Source organism: Canis aureus, chromosome 8 (genome assembly GCF_053574225.1).
Source record: "Canis aureus isolate CA01 chromosome 8, VMU_Caureus_v.1.0, whole genome shotgun sequence".
Classification (NCBI taxonomy): domain Eukaryota; kingdom Metazoa; phylum Chordata; class Mammalia; order Carnivora; family Canidae; genus Canis; species Canis aureus.
Genome location: NC_135618.1, coordinates 37,842,911 through 37,864,316, shown reverse-complemented (window position 1 = coordinate 37,864,316; position 21,406 = coordinate 37,842,911). Strand labels below are relative to the sequence as shown.

At 66.1% G+C, this 21,406-nt stretch overlaps 3 protein-coding genes across 9 annotated transcripts; 2 read left to right on the top strand and 1 right to left on the bottom strand.

Annotated features, from left to right (window-relative positions):
* The first annotated feature begins 2,045 nt into the window (after positions 1-2,045).
* GNG13 (G protein subunit gamma 13) lies at positions 2,046-8,838 on the top strand. 6 transcript variants are annotated; one of them, XM_077906022.1, is made up of 3 exons: positions 2,046-2,175; positions 8,371-8,502; positions 8,643-8,838. In XM_077906022.1, the coding sequence occupies exons 2-3, from the start codon at positions 8,405-8,407 to the stop codon at positions 8,746-8,748; spliced, it is 204 nt and encodes a 67-aa protein (XP_077762148.1). In that variant the 5' UTR covers positions 2,046-2,175; positions 8,371-8,404; the 3' UTR covers positions 8,749-8,838. The 6 variants fall into 6 exon arrangements, with proteins under 6 accessions (XP_077762148.1, XP_077762147.1, XP_077762145.1 ...); XM_077906021.1 differs by having other exon boundaries at positions 2,077-2,205; XM_077906019.1 differs by lacking the exon at positions 2,046-2,175 and adding an exon at positions 6,799-6,911.
* On the bottom strand, positions 8,801-17,656 carry CHTF18 (chromosome transmission fidelity factor 18). Its single transcript, XM_077907035.1, has 24 exons — positions 17,601-17,656; positions 16,905-17,446; positions 16,626-16,814; positions 16,365-16,515; positions 16,105-16,273; positions 15,709-15,801; positions 15,572-15,624; positions 15,334-15,478; positions 14,649-14,858; positions 14,046-14,143; positions 13,683-13,806; positions 13,448-13,599; positions 13,198-13,291; positions 12,814-12,912; positions 12,603-12,733; positions 12,278-12,449; positions 11,221-11,445; positions 10,988-11,137; positions 10,764-10,894; positions 10,685-10,694; positions 10,004-10,137; positions 9,751-9,955; positions 9,359-9,416; positions 8,801-9,290 (listed from the first exon to the last, which is right to left on the bottom strand). Exons 1-24 carry the CDS (start codon positions 17,654-17,656, stop codon positions 9,154-9,156), a joined length of 3,528 nt encoding a protein of 1,175 aa, XP_077763161.1. The 3' UTR covers positions 8,801-9,153.
* Positions 17,376-20,118, top strand: RPUSD1 (RNA pseudouridine synthase domain containing 1). 2 transcript variants are annotated; one of them, XM_077906017.1, is made up of 6 exons: positions 17,376-17,480; positions 17,646-17,836; positions 17,909-18,032; positions 18,154-18,256; positions 18,385-18,486; positions 18,977-20,118. In XM_077906017.1, the coding sequence occupies exons 2-6, from the start codon at positions 17,655-17,657 to the stop codon at positions 19,372-19,374; spliced, it is 909 nt and encodes a 302-aa protein (XP_077762143.1). In that variant the 5' UTR covers positions 17,376-17,480; positions 17,646-17,654; the 3' UTR covers positions 19,375-20,118. The 2 variants fall into 2 exon arrangements, with proteins under 2 accessions (XP_077762143.1, XP_077762142.1); XM_077906016.1 differs by having other exon boundaries at positions 18,151-18,256.
* Positions 20,119-21,406: the final 1,288 nt, after the last annotated feature.

The window sequence follows — 21,406 nt, the reverse complement described above, 5'->3', positions numbered from 1 at the left end:
GTTATTACACTACAGTCTGACGTGTGTTTCACAGCCAAAGTCAGGTGGTTGTAAAGAATGGAGCTAGAGGGCACCCCTAGTTTAGCGCCGCCTGCAGCCCGGGGTGTCATCCTGGAGACGTGGGATCAAGTCCCATGTCGGGCTCCCTGCATGGAGCCTGCTTCTCCCTCTGCCTGTGTCTCTGCTCCCCTCCCCGCCTCTATGAATAAATAAATTTTTAAAATCTTTTAAAAAGGGGGGCGGGGCAGCCCCAGTGGCATAGCGGTTTAGGGCCGCCTACAGCCCAGGGCTGGGCGTGGGGCCTGCAGGGCACACGCGACTGTCACGGGACTGCTCACACCACTCTTCACACCCTTCTGCAGAACGGGCACAGGACGTGTCCCAGAGGCCAACCGATGCGACACTGGGAGGAAGCAGAAGCAGGGACTAGGCGGCTCTCCCCTCAAGGGGTTGGTATGAGGGCCCCCCCACCCCCCGGGGTGGAGAGGGCTCAGCGGGTGAGCCTGGGCCTCCGGCCTGCGTGTGACAGCGGGGTTCCAGGATCGAGTCCCACGTCGGGCCCCGTCCATGGAGCCTGCTTCTCCCTCCTCCTGTGTCTCTGCCTCTCTCTCTCTCTCTATCATAAATAAGTAACAAACAAATACATAAATAAATCTTTTAAAAAGTATATTAAAAAGGGGCGGGGGGACCGTATAAGCGAAAGACGACGCATCCGGGGTTGTTTGAACACAGCGCCACGTTTCCGTGAGAGGGTAAGAGGGACTGGTTAGGGCGGCGGGCCTGTCTTGTTGGGCTTAAGGGAAAACCTCCGGGGGCACATACGTGTGTTTCCACTTCCGACACGGAAAATACCCTTCACCTCGGGCGCGACAGGAGGTCGAAGCCCGGGGAGCCGAGCCTGGGCCCGGGCGTCCTCACGTGCGCATGGGGCTCCACCTAGCGGCGAGCAGGGCAAGGCACACGGGGGGGGGCCTCCGGGGCTTTCCCCTCAGGTCCCCAATGTCTCCCCTTCAGCGTCTCCCCCTCAGCGTCTCCCCCTCAGGGCCCCCGGTCTCCTCAGTGACTCTCCCGTCAGCCCCCCCGCCCCCCCAGCGCCGTGTCCCCCCTGCGTTCCCTGGGCCTGCACGCTCGGGCCTCCCCACACCCGCCGTGGAGACTGCGTCCCTACTAGAGGCCTGTTCCGCGTATCTCAGCAGGCCGCACGCCTGCTGGGGAGTGTTTGAGGTCTCGGCCCCGAGGTGAGCCAGCGTTCCAGGGGGGACCGAGGGGTAACAGGCGGCCGGCTTGTTTTCCAGCGTGACTCGGTGCAAGGACCCCAGGCGACGTCCCAGTGGCCAGGAGCTCTGGGCCGTGGTGGGGGAGCGCGTGGTGGCGGGAGCGCAGGTGAGTGAGCAGGTGTGGCTTGAAGACCGAATGGGGCCTGGGGGGGCAGGGAAGCAGCTGCGCTGTGCCCCCCGAAGCCTGGCGCCCCTGGTGAGCCCCGGGCGCCTCCAGCCTCCACCGTGCTAGCCCGCCGAGGCCCCACCTCTCGTGCCCTGACCCTGTTCTCGTGCATTCCTTCCTTGCGCGGCCCGGGAGGGCTGCGGGTGTGCAGGTGGCAGTCCGCGTGCCCTCGTGATCCTGGAGACCCGGGATCGAGTCCCGCATCGGGCTCCCTGCATGGAGCCTGCTTCCCCCTCTGCCTGTGTCTCTGCCTCTGTGTGTGTGTGTGTGTGTGTGTGTGTGTGTGCCTCTATGAATAAAAAAAAAAGAATGGAGCTAGAACTAGTTCTGAGAGATGGGCATCAGAATCCTCAGGCTGTGTCCTAGCAGCAGCAGCTTCAGGACAAGGAATTCGCGTTAGGGAGGCAGCGCCGGGCGGCCACGCGACACCCCAGCTCCCTCTGCCCGCGCTACCCGCGGACCCGCCGCGCCGACGCCACCGCCCGGCTCCGGGACTGCAACGCCACCGCGACCTACCGCGAGACCCCGCCCAGTCGCTGCGGACACCCCGCCCCTTCCGGCGCTCACCCGGAAGTGGCCTCCCAAGACGGAAGTGCGCGAGTGGAGGGAGAGTCGGCGCCCGGGCGGGTCCCGTGCCCCGCGTCCCTCAGCGCCCTCGGGTGAGAGCGGGGGCCGCCGGGGCGTGTGCGGCCGCCGCGGCGACAGCCTCCAGCCCGCGGGACGTGCGCTCAGGTTCGTGGCCGGCGGTCCGAGCTGGGGCAGGTGAGGGTCGCGGGGAGCGACGCAGGGGGCGGGGGGGACGGACAGACAGACGCGGACGCGAGCCCGGCTCTCGGCCCCGCTGTAGCGAGCGTTTGCCTCCTGTGAAGGGCCGTGCTGACCGCGCGGCGACTCGCGGGGACGGCAGCGTCCCGGGGGCTCCGCGCGGCCTCACCCGGGACGAGAAGCTGCGGAGCTGGACGGGCCGGAGGCTCCTGCTCCGGACACAGCGCCCGGGATGCTGGCGGCGCCCCGCGGCCCGGCCCGGCCCGTACTCCGAGACCAGGAGACCGCCCGCACCACGTCCCCCAGCCCTGGGCCCGAGGGGGAGCGGCCTCCGCGGGGGCCTCGCAGGCCATGGCGGGAATCTACGGGCACCCTGGACGCGTCGCAGAGCACCAGGCGCCTGTGCCCCTTCCCCGCCCTGGGAACTGCGCACACGGCCAGCCCCTGCACGTCTGAGGGGCTGGCCTGAGCTGCCCCCACGCGCCCCGGGACTCCCACGTGTGACCGCTCCTCTCCGCACACACCCCCCGCACCAGCCTGTCCGGGCTCTAGCCCCATCGCCATCCCCGACACGTGGCGGCCTCGGCGCCTCAGGTGTGCGCAGCCCAACGTCCCGCGGGAGCACAAGAAAAGGCCTCGCTGCCCCCAGGCCCCCCTCCAGCGTGGACAGCTGCGTGGGGCGCTCCCCACCGCCCCCCCCCCCCATGGACATCATTTCTGCCCCGTCTCTGTGTCCGGCCGCTCTCCACGTGCTGCTCAGGGAGCTGCCCTGGCCCTCACACATCCTCCTGGGGGAACACTCAGTGCCGTCCCCCAGCAGAGGATGAGCTGTCCACCGGGTCAGGGGCCACACACAACACAGGGGCCTTCCTACCACCCCAACGCGGTGTGCATGTCCTGCATCCACATGCCAGTGGTGCCGCCACCCCTGCCGAGTGGAACCAGGGTCAGCTCAGCAGGCACTGCAGGATGCCAAGCCCTCAGAGCAGCCTGTGCCCCTACGAGCCCGATGCCCAGACGGCCTCGTGGTCCAATGCTTACATCACCTCCCTTTGTGGTGCGTGTGCCTTGGGGTGTGGTCCCGTAGACTCCCTACTGACGTGCTGGGACCCCCAAGTGGCATGAGGCTCATGAAGCAGTGACCCCACGCGGCCTGAGGGTGTAGCCAGACCAGAATTGGCTGTGTGCTGAAGTGTCCTGAGCTTGCACAGGTGGCAGACCTAGGCCCGACTATGTGCAGGCTGTGGTGCCCGTCTCCGCACTTGGGGACCACACGGACAGGCCACTGGCACCATCCAGTCCTGTCTGGTAGCAGGAAGCCTAAGGCAATAAAGCACAGTTGTGCCTCACCAGAGATGAGACATTCAGCGCAGGATGACCCCTTCCAAGGACTTGTCCCGCTGGACTGGCCATGGCCACTGGCCCTGGGAGGGGGAAATGGGGGGGGTGAGGGAGGCCAGCACTGAGCTACCCCTTCTTCACAGGTGACCAGGCAAAGTTGCTCTACCTTTTTTTTTTTTTTTTTTTTTTTTTAAATTTATTCCTGAGAGAGACAAAGTGGCAGAGACACAGGCAGAGGGAGAAGCAGGCTCCATGCAGGAGCCCGATGCGGGACTCGATCCCAGGTCTCCAGGATCACACCCTGGGCTGAGCCACCCAGGGATCCCTGCTCTACCTTTCTTGTCTCAAGGTAAGCATCTGCCCGAGGGAGGCAGCTCTGCCAGCCAGGGGGCTGCTGGGAAAGGGGACAGTAGGCAGCCTGCAAACAGGAGTCAGAAAGCCCATGACACGACCGGCCTCACCTGCACCTTCCATGCATCACAGGCTCCCTCCACAGACCTTCATGAGATGGGGCCCCTGTAACTTCGAAGGTTCATATGTTTTAGAAACCTCAAGTCCCTCTGGCTGGTGTTGGGAGCTGCTTTATGGGTCTCACCTTCCCTGAGACCTCAAGCCCCCGGGCCAGGTGCCCAGAGGGGCCTGGCATTGTTCACTGGCCACAGAGCTGGGACAAGGAGCTGAGTGGCCCAGCGCGGCCTCCCTGACATTGCCTTAAGAGGTCTTGCAGGCCGGAGCTGCCCTCCCGCCCAGGCTGCCCTAGAATCGCGTCTTACGTTAATTGCACACGTCAGCCTAAGAGCGCTTGGGTTATTTTTGAGTCGTTTTCAACCTCCCAAAGATTATGGAAAAACACTCTCATTTTTTTTATGAGCTCTGATTAACAAGAGAAATAAAAGATTTCTTTTCTGGTTTTCCAGGCCTGGTATTTGCCCGCCAGACCATGCAGGGGCAGGAAACGAGTCAGTGTGTTCCCGTGGGGCTACCTGGCTGTGGTCACCATACCTGTTGAGAGCCCTCGGGCTGTGTCTGTGGCCTGGGGGTGCAGTGGGTCTGACCCCCCAGCAGTCACGCAGAGCTGCAGTCTTGCCTCCGGCCTCTCTGGGCTGTGTCCTGCTCTCAGGTGGCCCTGGGTGGCCAGCGTGCCATTCAGAAGCCTTTGCCAGCTCAGAGTGGTGGGGGGGGCAGTGTGCTGGGGCCTTCCCCCCTCCTCCTGAGCCCTCTTCATGGCCCCCCACACACACTGGGTGTTTATTCTCTTGAGCACTGAAATCAGCACTACTGGGGGAGGTCCTGCCACGGTCCCATTGTGCCCACCACGGCCCCCAGAGGCCTAGCCCGCACTGCCCGCCTGCCCACTTGGCAGGAGCCCAGCAGCGGGGCCCGGAGCGGCTGTTTCTAGGCCACGATGAGCATGTTGGGTCCCACCAGCAGCCCAGATAGTGGAGCTAATTTCAGCACGGCATCTAGTCTCTGTGGACTGGCTCTGGGCATCTGTAAGGTGGCATCCCCTGGAGGATATGCTGTCACTGCCCCCCACCCCATCCAGCGTCCCAGGAAGGTGAGAAACCTGGGTCCTCAGGCCCTGGACAACAGTTGTGCACCAGCAGGGGTGCCACACAGCCTTGTGGCCTCCATCACGGGGGGATGTGATCAGCTCAGGGCCACTTCTGAGCCTGGAGAGGCCACGCAGTGGCAGGTGTGGCCGGCGCCCAGAGACCAGAGAGCACACAGCCACAGGAGACACGCAGGACCCCGCACCCCACGCAGCCACCACTGTCCTGACAGTGCGCCCTACCGCCCAGCTGCCTTCAGGTGTCCCCGCGGTGCACGTCTACACTGGCCTCCCTGTGACAGTGGTGCAGCATTCAAACCACTTGCAGGGCAGGGCCTGGGAGCAGACCCTAGTCACACCTGATGGGTGACCCAGGTCATGCCAGGGCCTCTTCCGGGGGGCCCTCCAGATGCTGTCGGACCAAAGCCTGGTCCCGGGGCCCAGTTCTGCCTGTGTGGTCTGAAGAGAAGGCCGCCGGGTCGGGCTGGCCCGGGTCTCAGCCCAAACCTTGGCCAGTCCCAAGGGCCAACGTGCGCCCTGCCCTAGGCTGCCGCCCCGTGTGCACAGCAGCCCCGGCGGCTAGAGCGACAGTGTTCCAGGCTGGAGTGAGGCCAGCACCGCTGGCCATCTGCCCTGGGGATGACGGCAGTGCCCTGGGCTCTAAGCCCCCTGCCCCCATAAATCCATAATAAAAATAATCCCTCACTTTCCTGATGTGCCCCAGTTCCAGAAGTGCCTCCTGATGCGTCATCGTGTCAACGCGTGAGATGGGCCAGGGAGGCACAGCTGACCCCATTTCACAGAATCGCATCAGGGAGGGCTCAGGGGCCCAAAGGGGCAGGGGGCACCCCGTCCTGCCTCCCAGATGAAGACAGGATGACTGTTCGCAGGCCCCCAGCCCAGAGGAGGTGGCCAGAGCTCCTGCCAAAGGCCTGGTCCGGACCTCTACCGGGATCGAGGTTGAGTAGCTGGGCGCTGCTGCCCCCTGCGGCCGCCGTTGCTGCCCAGGGCCCCCCTGCCCAGGATGCAGCCTGGTGCCTGCGTCACCTGATGGCCCCAAGGGCACAGTTCCCCCGAGAGTTGGGCAGTGGGGCCTGCCACACACACCCAGGGCATCGTGTCTGAGGACAAGGGGATGTGGCCCCATCGCTGATGGCACCTACCCTAAGGGCTGCGAGGGCAGAGCGAGTGTCCCACGCTAGGTCCCATCACGGGCCGGCTGAGGAGCCAGGCAGATATGTGACAGGTGCACACTGAGGGAGGACACCCCCCTCCCCAGAGCCCCCGGAGTTGCTCACCCTGGGCTTGGGCACCCCTGAGCACCCCCTGGGCCTGCACAGGTCAAGTCTGTTCCCTCGGGGTGAACGGAAACGTGGATGTGCCCCCAGGGCAGCTTCCCGGTCGGCCTGCCGCTGGCCTGCGAGTGGGGGGCAGGGCCAGGTCACCTGGGGGCGACTCAGCTCCGGGGGAGGGCCGCCCGAGGCCGTCAGTGGGCACTGCCCATCCGTGGGCACTGCCGAGGCTCGTGCCTGCCGTCCACCGGCCGACGACCCCAGCCTGCCGGGGCCTGGAAGCCTTTGGTGCCCGGCCACGGACTCCGCACTGTCCACCTGGCGTGTGGCCCCCACAGGCGCCGGCAGGTCCGGGATAGGCCCGGGGGTGGGGGTGGGGGAGGGGGCGGTGCCGGCGGCCCCAGGTGGCAGGAGTGGGCGGGGCCCCGCCGGGCTGTGCGGGGCACGGCCGCTCCCGCTCACTTGGCCCGGCCGCGCTCCCCATCATCGGCCCTCGGCCCTCGGCGGCACCCTCCGAGGTAGGTCTGAGCGGGGCCCCTGCGCGGAGCGGGGCGGAGCAGGGCGCAGCAGGACGGCGGCGCCTCCCGGGGCCGGCCGGTGCCGCCGCACTGAGCCGCCCGAGCGCCCCCGCCCGTCGGTCCTGCGGCCCCGAGCCCCGGCAGCCCCTCGCGCTGCGGGCGGGCGGAGGGAAGCCGCGTCCTGCCGTGCGCGCCGCCCGCAGTGCCGCCGAGCGCCGTGGCGTGGCCGGGGGCGTCGCGGGGCGCGCGGGACGGGCGGCCGGCTCGGCGGCGCGGCGCGCAGGTAGGGCGGGCAGGGCGGGCGCCCCGGGAGAGACCGCCCCGAGGCCGCCGGCTGGGAGGGGGGCGCCAGCCCCGGGGGCTGCGGGTGGGGACCACCGCCCGGCCCCTCCGGCTGCCCCTCCAGAGGCCGACTCTGTGCCCCCGCGGCTCCCCCGCCCGACTCAGTGTGGCTGCTCGTCCCCAGCCGGCCAGGGCCGACCCCCATCGCCCCCAACACGGAGATCTTCCAGCCTGGAGGCCCCTCCGCAGGCTGATGCAGGCAGGGCCACCGCCGTGACCCCCGCCCACCCTCCCACCCTCCCAAGGGCCAGGAAGCCAATCCCCTGGCTCTCAGCCCCCAGAGATGGGAGCAGGGTCCCGGGGCCAGAGAGGGACCATCCCCTGGGCCCCTGGCGGGGGGGGGGGGGGGGGGGGGGGGGGGTCCCGCTCTGCCGGGTTGGTACACAGTAGAAAGCGGAGCAGGCAGCGTGTGTAAGGTGCCGGCGGTGACAGCAGGCAGGATGCTGCAGCCACTGAGTCCCAGACCCGCTGTGCAGCCTGTGACCCCAAGACCCTCAGCACCGACTCCCCCCCAGCTCCTTGGGTCAAGATGCAAATCGCAGCCAAATCCTCCCAGACCCAAAATGAACTTCCTTCGGGGAGGCTTCCCCTTGCAAAGCAGGGAAGGCAGGCGGAGACCTGCTCCACCCCTCACGTGAGGGTCTGGGTTGCTCCCTCTGCAACCCGGAGCGGGAAGTGGGCCTGGCAGTTGGAGGGTGGGCTCTGGGACCCCATCTGTGCTGGGTGCCTGGTCCCACTATCGCCGAAACGCTGCCCCTTCTCTCCAAGAGACCAGGCGGAGGTAAGGGGGGCTGGGAGGTGAGGATGCTCAGCGAATAGAGGCGTGCTCAGAGTAGAAAGTTTTCTCTGCAGTTAATGAGCCCCATGGGGGTCCAGGAGCAGGCACATGAGGCCTCATTACCGTGGCCTCAGCTTCAGGCCCTGCACCCTGTGGACAATGTGGTTGCCTACATGGAGCCTGGGAAAGGGCTGGTACAGCCGTGGGGACCTCCCAAGCACTACACTGGGAGTCAGCGTGCAAGGGTGGGCTCCTTCCCTTCCTGGTGGGGAGGGAGCACCGAGGGGATGACGGCAGGCTGGCAGCCCCCTGGCTGTTGCTCGCTCCTGTATCCTGCAGCCCCAGGCTGGCCACTTCCGAAGCTCCCGACGCCATGGAGGAGTGGGACGTGCCCCAGATGAAAAAAGAGGTGGAGAGCCTCAAATACCAGCTGGCCTTCAAGAGGGAGATGTCGTCGAAGACCATCCCTGAGTAAGTCCCCAGGACCCCACCCGGCCCAGCACCCGCTGATCCTGATCTGCACTTCATTTCCCTGCCCCATATGTATTTATTTGCATGCGTCAGCCCACACCCCTGCATCCACCTGCTCACCTCAGCATCCCCAACCACAGGCTTCTCAAGTGGATAGAGGATGGGATCCCCAAGGACCCGTTCCTGAACCCCGACCTGATGAAGAACAACCCATGGGTAGAGAAGGGCAAGTGCGCCATCCTGTGAGGCCCCCACACCCCGCCCCCAGATTCTCGTTTCTGTAGGGAGGACAACTCTGTAAACGTGTGACTTTTATAAAGACTTTTTGAGAGTGTTTGTGATTTTGTACATCTTCTGATGGAGAAAAAGCAACACAGCATCGGGTGTGGGCCCTGGGGCATCTCATATGGATCTGCAGCCCCCTGCACGGGCTAAGGTGTCCAGCGTGGGCCCCCGGCTGTCCAGCAGGCGTCACGGAGCTGGGTGTAGACCCGGGCTGTGCAGCAGGCTTCCCGGAGCCGGGCGTAGACCCGGGCTGTCCAGCAGGCCTCACGGAGCCGGGTGTAGACCCGGGCTGTCCAGCAGGCGTCACAGAGCTGGGTGTAGACCCGGGCCGTCCAGCAGACCTTAAGGAGCTGGGTGCAGCCCCGGCTACAGCAGGTCCCTGATGGGCACTCTGCGCCGCACAGCATTGGAGACGCCTTCCTTGAAGCGAAACCAGACGTCGCTCCTGCCCACTGCTCTGCCTATGCGCCACTCAGCCACGTCTGTCTCGGGGGCCACAGCTCCTGCGGAAGCCACATCATTGCTCCTCCACCTCGCCCTGGCCCCTCCAGCCCTTCCCGCCCCCACGCACCTGCACTCAGGGGGGCCGCTCTCTTCGTGACCACACGACCGAAGAAATCCCTCTCGGGCTAAAGGAGGCAGGTGGGTCAGGCTCTCAGGGACAGACCCCTGGCGGACACTTCCACTATGGCAGGAGGGCTGAGAGGCCACAACCCAGGGAGGAGCCAATGGCCCCAGGCCGTGGGAGCAGATGCCCACCTCCCCTTCCCGGGGGCCAGGATCCCTTTGATCCCCCACCACCCACAGCAGCATCTTCCTACCATAGCCGGGCCCAGGGTGGAAGGTAGGAGCAGGCCCCCTTTTGACCAGATGAGAAATGGGCCCAGTGGGACCCCCACCCCTGGCTGAGCAGCAGGCACGTGGCAGGCCCCCAGGGCTGAGAACCAGCCCTGCCCCTCACACCTGTTCCTCCAGAGCTGCTTTCTTCAGGATGCGCTCCAGCCGCTGCTCCAGCCACTGCTCCTCTTGGCTGTGTGAGGTGGGTGGCTGTGCCTCTTTCTCCCCAGCACCGCCCAGTGGAGCCGTGGCCCCTGGGGGCCCCTGTCCACCTGCAGAAGCAAGGTGTGGTGAGAACATCCCAGGCAGGGTCACTCCAGGGACAACAGCCCTGCCCTTCTAAGCCTGGCTCTGGCCCAGAGCCCAGGGGTAGGCTTACCTGCGGCCATCCCCAACCCGGGGCAAGGCCTCTGCCCGCCGCATTTTCTCCATTTCAATCTCGTGGGCAATGAGCTGCTTAGCCTGGTAGGTGAGGGGTTTGCGGGCGGGCAGCTCAGGAAAGCGACAGACCTCCTCCCACGTTCCTGGTCTCAGAGTAGAGACGTGTCCGGTCAACAGGCACAGGCAGGGGCTACCTCCCACACCAGTCCCAGATGCCAAAAACTAAGAGCTGCAGCGTGGGGCTCGTCCTGGCAATATGATGCCTCAGCCCCAGAACAGCAGGGTATCACCCACCCCAAGCCTCAGTTTCCCCAACTGCCTACAGGCATTAGAAGGGAACCGCCCCAGGGCTGCAAGATAAAGAAATGAGACAATATGGCAAGATCTAGGCTCAAGGCTGGAGTACCTGGAACTGTCACCGTTACTGCCTCCTTGCAAATGGCCCAAGGGGGCTGAGCACTGGCCCTCTTGTTGGTTGGGCAGCATGGCCCCAGGGAACATCTCAGAATGGGCCAGCAGAGCCCTGAGGGCAGCTCCCGGAGAGACATGGAAGCAGTGAGAGCCATGCCACAATTGTATTGGGGCAAGAGCGGAGCTGGAACTGAGCAGAGTTGGAACCGCCCCCTACCACTGCCCCACAGACAGGAAAAGTGAGACTCACACCTCGCTGAGACTGCACCTTGAGATTCCTGCCCCAGTGACCGCCATAGCACCTGGCACCCAGCCCCTGGCACCCACCCCAGGTGCTGCGGACTCACGGCTCGAGCCTGTAGATGTACTGCCCATCGGGCCGGCGCTCCTGGCGGTAGGTTAGGCTGTAGGCAAGCATGGTGCCCACGAGGCTGGCCAGCTGCTGCTTCTCACGAGTGCTGTACAGCTGCGTGCTCACCTATGGGCAGGGGGCAGTGGGCAGGGACGCTGAGCGTGGTCAGGGCCCAGCCCCACCAGCAGCCACACCCCCCACTCTGGACAAAGCACTCACAGGGCGCAGCTTGGGTGCAAGGATGTCCAGAATCAGGCAGAGGGCATCCAGGATGAGAGCCTGAGGCGTGGCCCGGCTGCGGGTGGCAGGTGCAATGCCCGCCACAAGTGTGTGGATGAGGTTCTGTGTCCGGCTCGTCCGGCTCTGGGCCTAGGATGCAGGGTGGATTGGGCCTCGGTAACCCAGGGTCCCTGGGCCAGACTCTAGGCCCCAGGCAGGGGGCAGGGGCACACCTCCTGCTGGCTGCTGGGGAACGCAATCCTCGGCACGTGGCTAGAGGCAAAGAGCAGGTGGAAGGCTGCCGGCAGGAAGGGCAGGTAGCGCAGCAGCTGGAAGCTCTGGCCGTGGTGGGCGGTGCAGGTCAGCAGGTCATCAAAGGCCAGCCAGTCGAGGGCCGTGCACACGGTCCCCAGGCTGGAATCCCGCAGCCGCAGGCGCAGGAAGTTGTCAAAAAGGCCCTGGGGGTAAGCAGGTGGGTGGGCCTCTGAACCCCCGGCCTCAGTGCAGCCCACTGTATAAGCACCCCCCATGGGACCCTCCACCTCCCACCTGCCCTGCCAAGTCCAGGGTCTGGGGCAGCAGCGAACAGCAGCACGGGACCCTGAGGCCCCAAAAGAGGAGCCAGGAAGGCCCAGCCTGCTGCCCCCACTGTTGGCCACAACCCAGATGCAGGAAACACCCTCACGCCGCCCCCACCACCTCAAGGAGCCCACAGGCTCCAGTACCCACCCCCTCCCCGAAGGAAGTCCTGTGGGCCAGAGCTGAGGCCAGAGCCCCTGCTCCTGTGCCACGTGAGGTTCCCTTGCCCTCGGGGCACAGCACACCCCTCCCCGTAGAGCTTTCCGGATTTATGCAGATCTCCAACCACTAATCCAAAGCTGCTTAGTCAGGGACATGGCTTAGACCAGGCTTCCCGGGCGTGGGGGCATCTCTGCCACCTGCTCAAGCCAAAACCTCACCCTGCCAGCTCCACCCCACGTTCCCGTTCCCACAGCTCACGTCCAGAACGGGAACGCTCCCGAGCTCTGACTCGGGCCGTGCCACCCACCCCCCATCGCTGCCAGCTCACCCCGGCCATCCCACCAGGCACCAGCTACTTCCTGTCCCCGGCCCGTCCCGGCTTGCCGTCACCTCTGACAGGTCTCCCTGACGCACCGTGTCCGCCACCCTCGCTCATCCCTCTCCTTGACATCACTGCAAGCGCCTCCTATTCTCTGGGACACACACACGGCCAGATGCTAGCCTACCAACACCCCCAAAAATGTCTCATTGGGGATGCAACGAGATTACCTGCACCACCTTCTCGTGCTCGCCTGCGGACGCAGCCACGTGCAGGATGCGGTGGAGGCGCTGCGCAGCCGTGGTCAGAGGCGCCTCGGCAGCACGGGGCCCTGGGCCCAAGTGCCCATCGCCGAGCAGGAGCATGTGTGGGGCAGAGGAGGGGTCTTGGGCCCAGCGCTGCCTGCAGAGGGGTGCCAAGGCTGCAAGGGCACCCCGCCTCTTCATCGCCCTCGCTCCCCAGAGCGGCCCAGGTGTTTGTACACCGATGAAGCTCTGTGGGTCCCCAGAAGGGGATGGAGGGGGAGGCCGAGCACCCCCAGGCCCGCGTGCTTACCTCTGGGCCCGGGGCAGCTGGAAAATCTCCTGCCACACGGAGAAAAGCCCCTTGCGCTGGTCCTTGAGCCCGACCCGCGTAGTCTGCACGGCCCGCACACTCAGCTCCCGCCGGCCCCGCCCGTGAAGGAACTGGACACAGGGTGGTGGGAGCTGGTGAGAGGAGGCCTCCCCCGCCTCACCCGGCCGCGGCCCCCCGCCCACTGGCCCACCTGCAGCGTGTTGATGCAGGCACGGATATCGTTGTCGGTCTTCTCACACAGAGCTGCCAGCGCACCTGGGTCAGCCTGCATGCCCTGCCGTAGGGAAATCTGCAGGGAGGGGCAGGGGGGTGGGCAGATGCTCCCCGGGAAACCTACCCCGAGGCCCCCTCTTCCTAGAACACGGGAGAACCGCAGCTACAGATCCCCGCGGACCCGCCTGGGTCCCTGCTGGAACCTCCTACTGCCAAAGAGCAAACCGGTGCAGTCATGTCCCAGGGCCGGCTGGAGGCTGGGGGAGGCAGAGGGGGCCAGGGCCGGGACAGGGGGCGCGTCCCCCCAGCCTGTAGTCGGCCACGCAGCCCCTCATCGTGTCCACCCCCAGCCCTCACCAACCTCCTGCAGCCGTTGCGTGAGTCTCGAGGACAGTATGGGTGGGAAGTGGAGCAGGAAGGCCTGCTGTCTCAGCTGTCTCAGGGACGGCACAAACCTGCAGGAGTATGGGCGCGCACCAGGGTGGGTGCCACAGCCCAGCGGGCGGAGGTGGCCAGGCAGAGCTGGCGGTACACCCTCCCAGGGCCCTCCACCCTCCTGGGGAGCCCCCCCGCACTCCGCCCTGTGCAAAGCCCTGCTCCACCCCACTCACTGGTCATTGCAGATGCAGATGATGGGCCTCATCAGGAGCCCCCCGTCGGCCCGGTGCCGCCGTCCCCCACTAGTGGGAACGCCCGGACCCCCTGACTCTGCATCCTGTGGGCCCTTGCGGTCCAGGACGTTCAGAAGAACGTTGATGGCAGCCTAGGGAATGCCAGGAGGATGCAGTAAGCCCTAGCCAGTTGCCCACCCACCTGCCCACCCACTGGGGCATCCAGGAGGCCCACCACGGGCGCTCCGTCGATCTCATCGATGACCAAACAGTTGGGCTTCCCGCCAGCACCCAGCACCGACTCCATCTGCGTGGCCGCCTCGATGCACGTGCGGAAAGCCTCAGGGCTGCGGTCATCACTGGAAGCAGTGGGGGGGCGGGGGGGAGCCGTCAAGGCAGCGTGGCCTTGGCCACAGCTGCAACCAGGGTCCCCGATGAGAGCCTCCCAGGGCAAAGCCGCTACGCCTACACCTCAAGGCTGCCCTGAGACACAGCGGCAACCCCAGCCGTGAGAAAGCAACTCCGTTCCAACCACTGGGGTCTTAGGGTGCAGTCAGGACAGATGGGGGCCCTGGAGACTGGCCTCCTCGCCCCTCACCTTGCGTTCATCTCCACCACGCTGTACCCAGCGTGCCGTGCAATCACGTGAGCCAGGGTGGTCTTGCCAAGCCCCGGGGGCCCACACAGCAGCGCCACCTGAAGCCACAACAAAGGAGATGCGGATACGCTACCCCCTGTGCCCAGGGGAGCCCCCCCAACGCCCAACCGCCAGGCTGAAGCCTGCTACTTGGGGGGGGGGGGGGGGGGAACGTACGCCCACCCCCTGCGGTGACCGCACAAGAACAGACTCCAGCAGGCTCGCGCTCCACCGCCGATGCAACAGAGCGAGAGGAAGTCCCACAGGGGACAAGCAACTCGGCCATCACTGGGACAACAGAGCCCAAGAGACCACCGTCACCATGAGCATTCAAAGGAGAACCAGGGTCCTCTAGACAGCACAGGCTTCACATAAGCCATTAAACAGACTCAGATTCCAACTCGCGTCACCGACAGTCCACGCCAACACCCTGATGCTACAACGCCCGTGGGGGGGGGGGGGATAAACATGCCTCGTGGCCCCAGGAAGCTGCAAAGGTGCCGACGGCCGAGAGAGCATCGCCCCTGGGCTCACACGTGTGGGGAGCAGCCAAGCAGGACTCACCTTCTGTCGGGGCCGCCGGCTCGGGTCCAGGTCAGCCTCTAGCATGTCCTCCAGCACCTGCTCGTGGCTCTTCCATTTGCTGGAGGTTGTGGCCTCCTTGCCACCTCGGGCCAGGTCCATGCTGGGCCTTGGCTTCCTAGCAGGCCTCTCTCGGCCGAACACCACTGGGTCCCACAGTTTTAGCCACTTGAGGAGGCAGCGGTTAGTGAACTACAGAAAGGGAAGCACAGCCTGGAGGAACCGCCAGCACCAGGGACACCCTGCCCTTCACATCCACCCATCAGGAGCCCCAAAAACACACAAAGACGCTGAAACTAAGTGACAGGTGACCAGTGCCTGGCCACCCAACCCGTGACCGACAGAGTGAGGCTCATAGCAGACCTCCACCCCTACAACTCTGACCCCCTCAGGAGCCCCCAGCACCCCCAGGGGCATCCCTGCACCAGCTTCTATGACAGCAGGAAAGGACAGAGAAGCTCCAGGCACGGGTGGGGGATCCCCAGTCCATGTCCCCGGCCACGCAGTGCTGACCTCAGCTTCCCCACCCATTCCTCTAACGGGCAAATCAAAACCATCTCCCCCCACCCCAAGGCCTGTGAGCTGACGACACAAGGATTAGCTGAATTCCACACTGTTCATCTTTGGAAACAAAAAAGCCAGTCACATTTGAACGACAAGGTCTCACGTCGTCACTGAGCAGCTCCGTGTAGTACTGGGGTGCGAACTCGTCCACCCAGAGGCAGTGCTGGGAGCCATCCGGGCTGTTGGCCAGCTCTTCCTCAGGGGCCCCCAGGGGCTGGACCTCTTCCTCCACCTCCTCCGACCTGAGGCTGGAGAACATCATGCCTGAGCCGCCGGGCCTCTGGAGGGACTGCACAGCCCCCCGATACAGGCCACAGAAGGGGAAGGGGTCACCGTCTCACCTGCGAAGTGTATCCGAGAGCTGATGGGCCTCCTGCAGCAGCTGCTGCCTCCGCTGTGCAAAACCAGAGGGTGGCATCAGGAAGGCTCCAGCGTGCAGGCACCCTAGAGCCACCCTCCCACTCCCAGCAAGCCCCACCTCGCTGTCGACCTGCTCCTTCAGGGAGGCAAAGGACACACCCAACAGATCCAGCCGGCCCTGGCCTCGCCACCAGGTGTCACGGAAAGGTGTCTGCCGAGAAGGGAGTGCAGCAATCATCACCTGCCAGAACGTAACCCCCCACTGACCCCCTCCGGACAGCGCTGCAGGACCCAGAAGGGCATCCTCCAGCACAAACACACCAGCCGCAAGACGGGCCTGTCCCTAAGCAAGCATTCCAAGGAGAAAAGCCTTCTGGGTGGGAGCATCTGGAAGGAAGAAAGAAAAGCAATAGAACGAAAGAGAAGAAGCCAGGGAGGAGGTGAGAGGGGGACGGGCTGGTGAGTGTCCGGAGGGTCCGCAGGGTCCAGGCCCGTCAGGACAGCACGCGCCCACCTGCACCCCTGTGCCCACGGGGTCCGCGCGCAGGACCAGAAAGGCCCGGGAGCCCGCCGTGGAGGTCACGCTGACGTAGTCCTCCAGGACAGGGGGCCGCCTCAGGACAGGATTTCGGGCCGCCCCGGGGGCCCGCAGGAGGCCGCCGTCAGCAGCAGCGTCCGAGGGCCTGGGAAGGGACAGGAGGGGTCGTCTTGAGGGCCCAGACGCCTCCCAGGGCCCCGGCCCCGGCCCCATCCGGAACCCGGCAAGCCACACACCCCTCGGGCCACAGCTCAGGGGGGACCTCGGGGCTCGGCGGGGGGGTGATGTCCCCAGCGGGGGAGTCAGGACCCGGCGGCTCCTCCGGCTCCTCCGGCCTGAAGTTCAGCTCCCTGACGACCTGCAGCCGTGGCCGCTTGACCCTGGGGGCTGGGGAGGCAGACGTCAGGCGCCCAGGCCGAATGTCCCCACCCCGGTCGTGGTGGGTGGCCCTCCTCCGCAGCCGCGCCCCGCCCGCGCCCCGGGCCCTGCGCACGTACTGGGGGGCAGAGCCGCGTCCCCCGGCGAGGGCGCCGCCAGCCGCCTCACCCCCGCGCCGCCGCGGCTCCCCGGGCATCCACCTGCGGGGGGGCGGGCGGCGGCCCCTCCGGCCTCGGCGTCCTCGGGCGTCAGCCCGGCCCGGCCCGCCGCGGCCCAGCGCTCCCTGCGGGGTGACCCGGCCGCCAACCCTGCCAGGACAGACAACCGCGGCTCAGCGCGCCCCGCGCACGGGGCCCCGCTCGCCCCCTCCCCCGGGCAGCCCCCCGGCCTGCGCCCACCTTCCAGCTCGGCCAGCACCTCCAGCTCGGCCGCGAACCGGTCGTGGAAGTCGTCCTCCGCCCCGCCCGGCCCCAGCTCGCGCTCTCCCATGGCGCCAGCTCCCGCCGCACTCGCAGTGCGCTCCGAACCTCCCGCGCCGCCGTCGCCGCGCCCGCCCCCGGCGTCCCGGCGCCGCCAACCCCCGGCCGGCGTCCCGGCGCCACTCGCCATTGGCCCACGAGAGAGCGCGGCGGAGGCGGGGCTGCGCGCGCAGCTGGGGCGGGCCCGGGCCGGGCGCCGCGGACGCTCGCCATTGGCCCGCTCGGCCGTCCGTCCGCGGCGGGGGCGGGGCGGGGGCGGGGCTGCGCGCGCAGCTGGGGCGGGCCCGAGCCGTGCGGCGCCGCGGACGTTCGCCATTGGCCCGCTCGGCCGTCCGTCCGCGGCGGGGGGCGTGGCGTGGGCGGGGCTGCGCGCTCTGGCCGGGCCCAGCGAGGCGCGGCTCCGGGGTCGCGGGGGGCGCGGGGGTGCGGGGGTGGGTGCTGGAGCCAGGGCCGGGGGCTGCCTGGAGGGGCCCGGGCAGCACTGCCCAGCTGCAGGTCGGTCCCGGCGTGGGCCGGGCGCGGGGCCGCGTGTCCCGGATCCAGGGCGTGGGTGGGACGGCCACTCGGGATGGGGGTGCAGCGGGGCGCGGGCCGTGCGCCTGGCTGGCTTCCCACCAGCGCCCCGGGGACCCCCGTGCACACACGCGCTCCGCGTTGCAGGCCCCCGCCATGGAGCCGGGCCGGGTAGAGAACCTGTCCGTGGTGTACCAGAGCCGGGACTTCCTGGTGGTGAACAAGCACTGGGACCTGCGCATCGACAGCAGGATGTGGCGCGAGACTCCCACCCTCCAGAAGCAGCTGCGCCACCACTTCCCGGAGTTAGCGGATCCTGACACCTACTACGGCTTCAGGTACTGGGAGCTTACGTGGGGGGCAGTGGACACCCCCAGGCGCTCCAGCCCTGATCGCCCGCCCCGTGCCAGGTTCTGCCACCAGCTGGACTTCTCCACCAGCGGGGCGCTCTGTGTGGCCTTGAACAAGGCGGCAGCGGGCAGCGCGTACAAGTGCTTCAAGGAGCGGCGTGTCACCAAGGCCTATCTGGCTCTGGTAAGGCCTGACCAGGCCCCGAGGCGGGGGATTCCGACTCTCAGCCACCACGGCAGGCCGAATGTCCCCACCCCGGTCGTGGTGGGTGGCCCTGAGAGCAGCCTGTGACTCTGCCCAGCAGGTGCGGGGACACGTGCAGGAGAGCCGGATGACCATCAACTATGCCATCGGCAGGAACAGCACAGAGGGTCGGGCTCACACCATGTGCATTGAGGGCACAGAGGGTACGGAGGGCAGAAAGGTGGGATCGCCGGGCACATGGCACCCAGAGAGGACCCTGAGTGAGCTGGGCTGGGGAGGATTGGGCCTGGCGCTGGTCCAGCCGCGCTCACGCTTTGTCTTCTGCTCGCAGGCTGTGAGAACCCCAAACCGAGCCTGACAGAGCTGGTAGTCCTGGAACACGGGCTGTATGCAGGCGATCCCGTCTCCAAAGTGCTGCTGCAGCCACTCACAGGTGCGCCAGGGACAGGGCGGGAAGCTTTCCAGGCCCCCTGCCGTCTGCTAATGGTGCCCCCCCACATGGTGAACACCTTGCGCCGGCATCTCTTCACTCCGGGTACAGTGGCATCTTTGTCACACACGAGAGGAAGTGGTGGCACAGGGGCACAGCAGCCTGCTTGGGGCCACTCCGCTGTTTGCACCCCACGTCCTGCAGCCTCTTGCCCCACACACGGCCTTGCTATCTTTGATGTGAGGGTAGCGGGACAGCTCGCAAGGCTTCTGCAGCATTCCCGGCTCTGCCTCTCCTGGCAGTGACCTTGGAGTTGACTCCTCTTTGCATCTCTGGCGTTCTTGTTTGTAACAGGGAACAGGAGATCTGCTCTTTCTAAGGGTTTTGTGGGGCTTTGAGAGGGCAACAGGGAGTAGGGTTATGGGGTGATGTGAGCGGGTGAGGGTGGGCATGGGATGGCACTCCCACCCTACTGGTCCCATCTCCCCCACAGGCCGGACGCACCAGCTGCGTGTGCATTGCAGTGCCCTCAGCCATCCTGTCGTGGGGGACCTGACCTATGGGCAGGCGTCGGACCAAGAAGACCAGCCCTTCCGCATGATGTTGCACGCCTTTTATCTGCGTATCCCCACCCACAGCGAGTGTGTGGAAGCCTGCACACCAGATCCCTTCGTGCCAGCACTCGATGCCTGCTGGAGCCCCCACACCCTGGTGCAGTCACTGGACCAGCTCGTCCAGGTCCTGAGGGCTGCTCCTGATCCTGATCCCACAGAAGGGTGCCCTGTGCCTTGCAGCACTCCCACACCCCCCAGCAAGCCCCCTGAGACAGAGGCGCAACAGGCCTCCTGCCTGCAGTGGCTGTCAGAGTGGACACTGGAGCCTGACCACTGAGGGCAGCAGGCTGAGTGGGAGTGGCAGACTGGGACCCCTATGGGGATGGGGGCTGCAGGGGAGAACCCTAGGCCCATCCTGAGGCGGGGGTGTCCCTGCGTATGTGACCTCCTGGTGGATGGGGCCTGAGGACCCAGCTACGGCAACCAGGCCTGGAGAGAGGCGGACGAGGCCAGCAGGGGGAGCCAGGCCACCATGATTGTAGAGGATGGAACCTCTCTCTAAGCACACCTGCTTCCCCCTCTGGGGGAAACAGAGACCTGCCTTCCTGACTCCAAAGCTTCATCCCTAGGGGCTTGTTTTGTAGATTTGCCCAGGGTCACCCTGTAACAGACAGAGCCGACACTTGGGCCAGCATCAGGTTGGGGTCCTCTTGGCTCCTGGCTGGGCCTCAGAGCACCCTGCTCCTCATTGCTCTTCTTGGACCTTCTGTGTTGGTCAGCCTGCCCTGGCTGGGTCGTCTCCACCTGCGGACCCTGACTGATCCTGCCCAGCCGGTACTGCCTCGTGCCTTTGCTTTACCCGGCTCCACTGTGGGCTTCCTCTCCATCCACACGCAACTGGGGGGGGCGGGTCTGAGCCACACTCCTTGGTCTTCTCACGGTGCCTGGGCAGCCACGGCCTCAGACTTCAGCTTGGGAGCTAGGCTGGCCAGCCCCCATTTCTTCCATCCCCAAACCACACCCACATCAGCCTAGGTGTAGCTGAGCTCTGAGGACCCCGAATAAATACTCAGTGACTGACGTTTTGAGTGACTATGAATCCGTCTGATACGAAGCTTTGGGGGGCCCCAGAACCCTGCCTTTTCCCTGCACCGGGCAGATCTCCACCCTAGGTCCCCCAGCAGGACCCAGGATGGACTCTGTGGTCCTGGCTGCTGACCTGTCCTTGCCCTGCCACGCAGCGAGCACCCTGCGGCCCTATGTGGATGTGGGGCTCTGGGTGAAGGACTGGCACTGGATCAGCCTCTTCCTAGATCCCTAGTTCTCCTAGCCAGAGCCTTGCAACACCCATCTGCTCTCAGCAGGGCCCTTCCCTAGGGGAGCTGACACCATATTCTCCTTAGGGCTCTCCAGCATGAGAACACCGGCTGCCCTGCAGAGTGGGCCCTCCTGGCTCGGGTGGGCACTGGGGGAGAGCAGAGGGCAGGTGTGGCCAGCCGTAGAACACTGGTCTGGACCCTTTGGCCCGGTGGGGCCCATGGGCTGGGCCAGTAGAGCACGCAACGTAGGAGCTGGAGGGCTGGACAGACACACCGGTAGCTCTCAAGGCAGGGAGACAGGATGGGGAGGTGCACAAGGACGGGTACCCCCTGGGGAATGTGTGTTGCCCCTCCCCCAGCCCTGCTGCTTCCCCCTCTTAGGTATCCTTGGCCCCTTGAGGCACCCAGGACCCAGAGAGTCACCCACAGGCCAGATCCAGGCCTTGCTCCTACGGGTTGGCTATTTCCCACGTGGGGGCCCTCAGGCTGAGGCTGCAGAGCCAGGACACAGCTATACAGACTGTCTGTCCCCCAGCTGTGGGTGGGCCAGGTTTGGAGTGGGAATCAGGGCCTCCTGGACAGGGACAGCAAGGAGAGTTTCCTCAGGTGAGGGTGGCCAGACAGGTGCTGTGGGCAGGGGAAAGTGTGGGGCAGCCCCGCGACAGGCAAGTTCCTGGGGCCCGTGTGCTGCTGGAAGGCCAGGAGCACGTGGAGCCCCACGCAGTGCAGCCAAACTTCCGTGGGGCTGTCCAGTCCCCAGCTGGTCCCTCCGGCTCAGCGCGTCTGCTTGGCCCTGAGGCGGGCTCTTTGGGGCACGTGCAGACCTCCTGGCGGTGCTGGTGGCGGTTGTCCGGTAGCTAAGCCAGTATCATGGGGTTCCACAGCCCAGGCCCCCCCAGCCCTGCGGAGCGGGAGTTGCATCCCCTCCAGGAGGGGATGAGTCCCGGGTCCCCCTCGGCACCCTGCCCCGCCTACCCCAGCTGGGGCACCTCCCACCAGGCCTCAGAGGCCCCACCTGGTGGAGCTGCCCCGCCCTGGCCCCAGGGCATG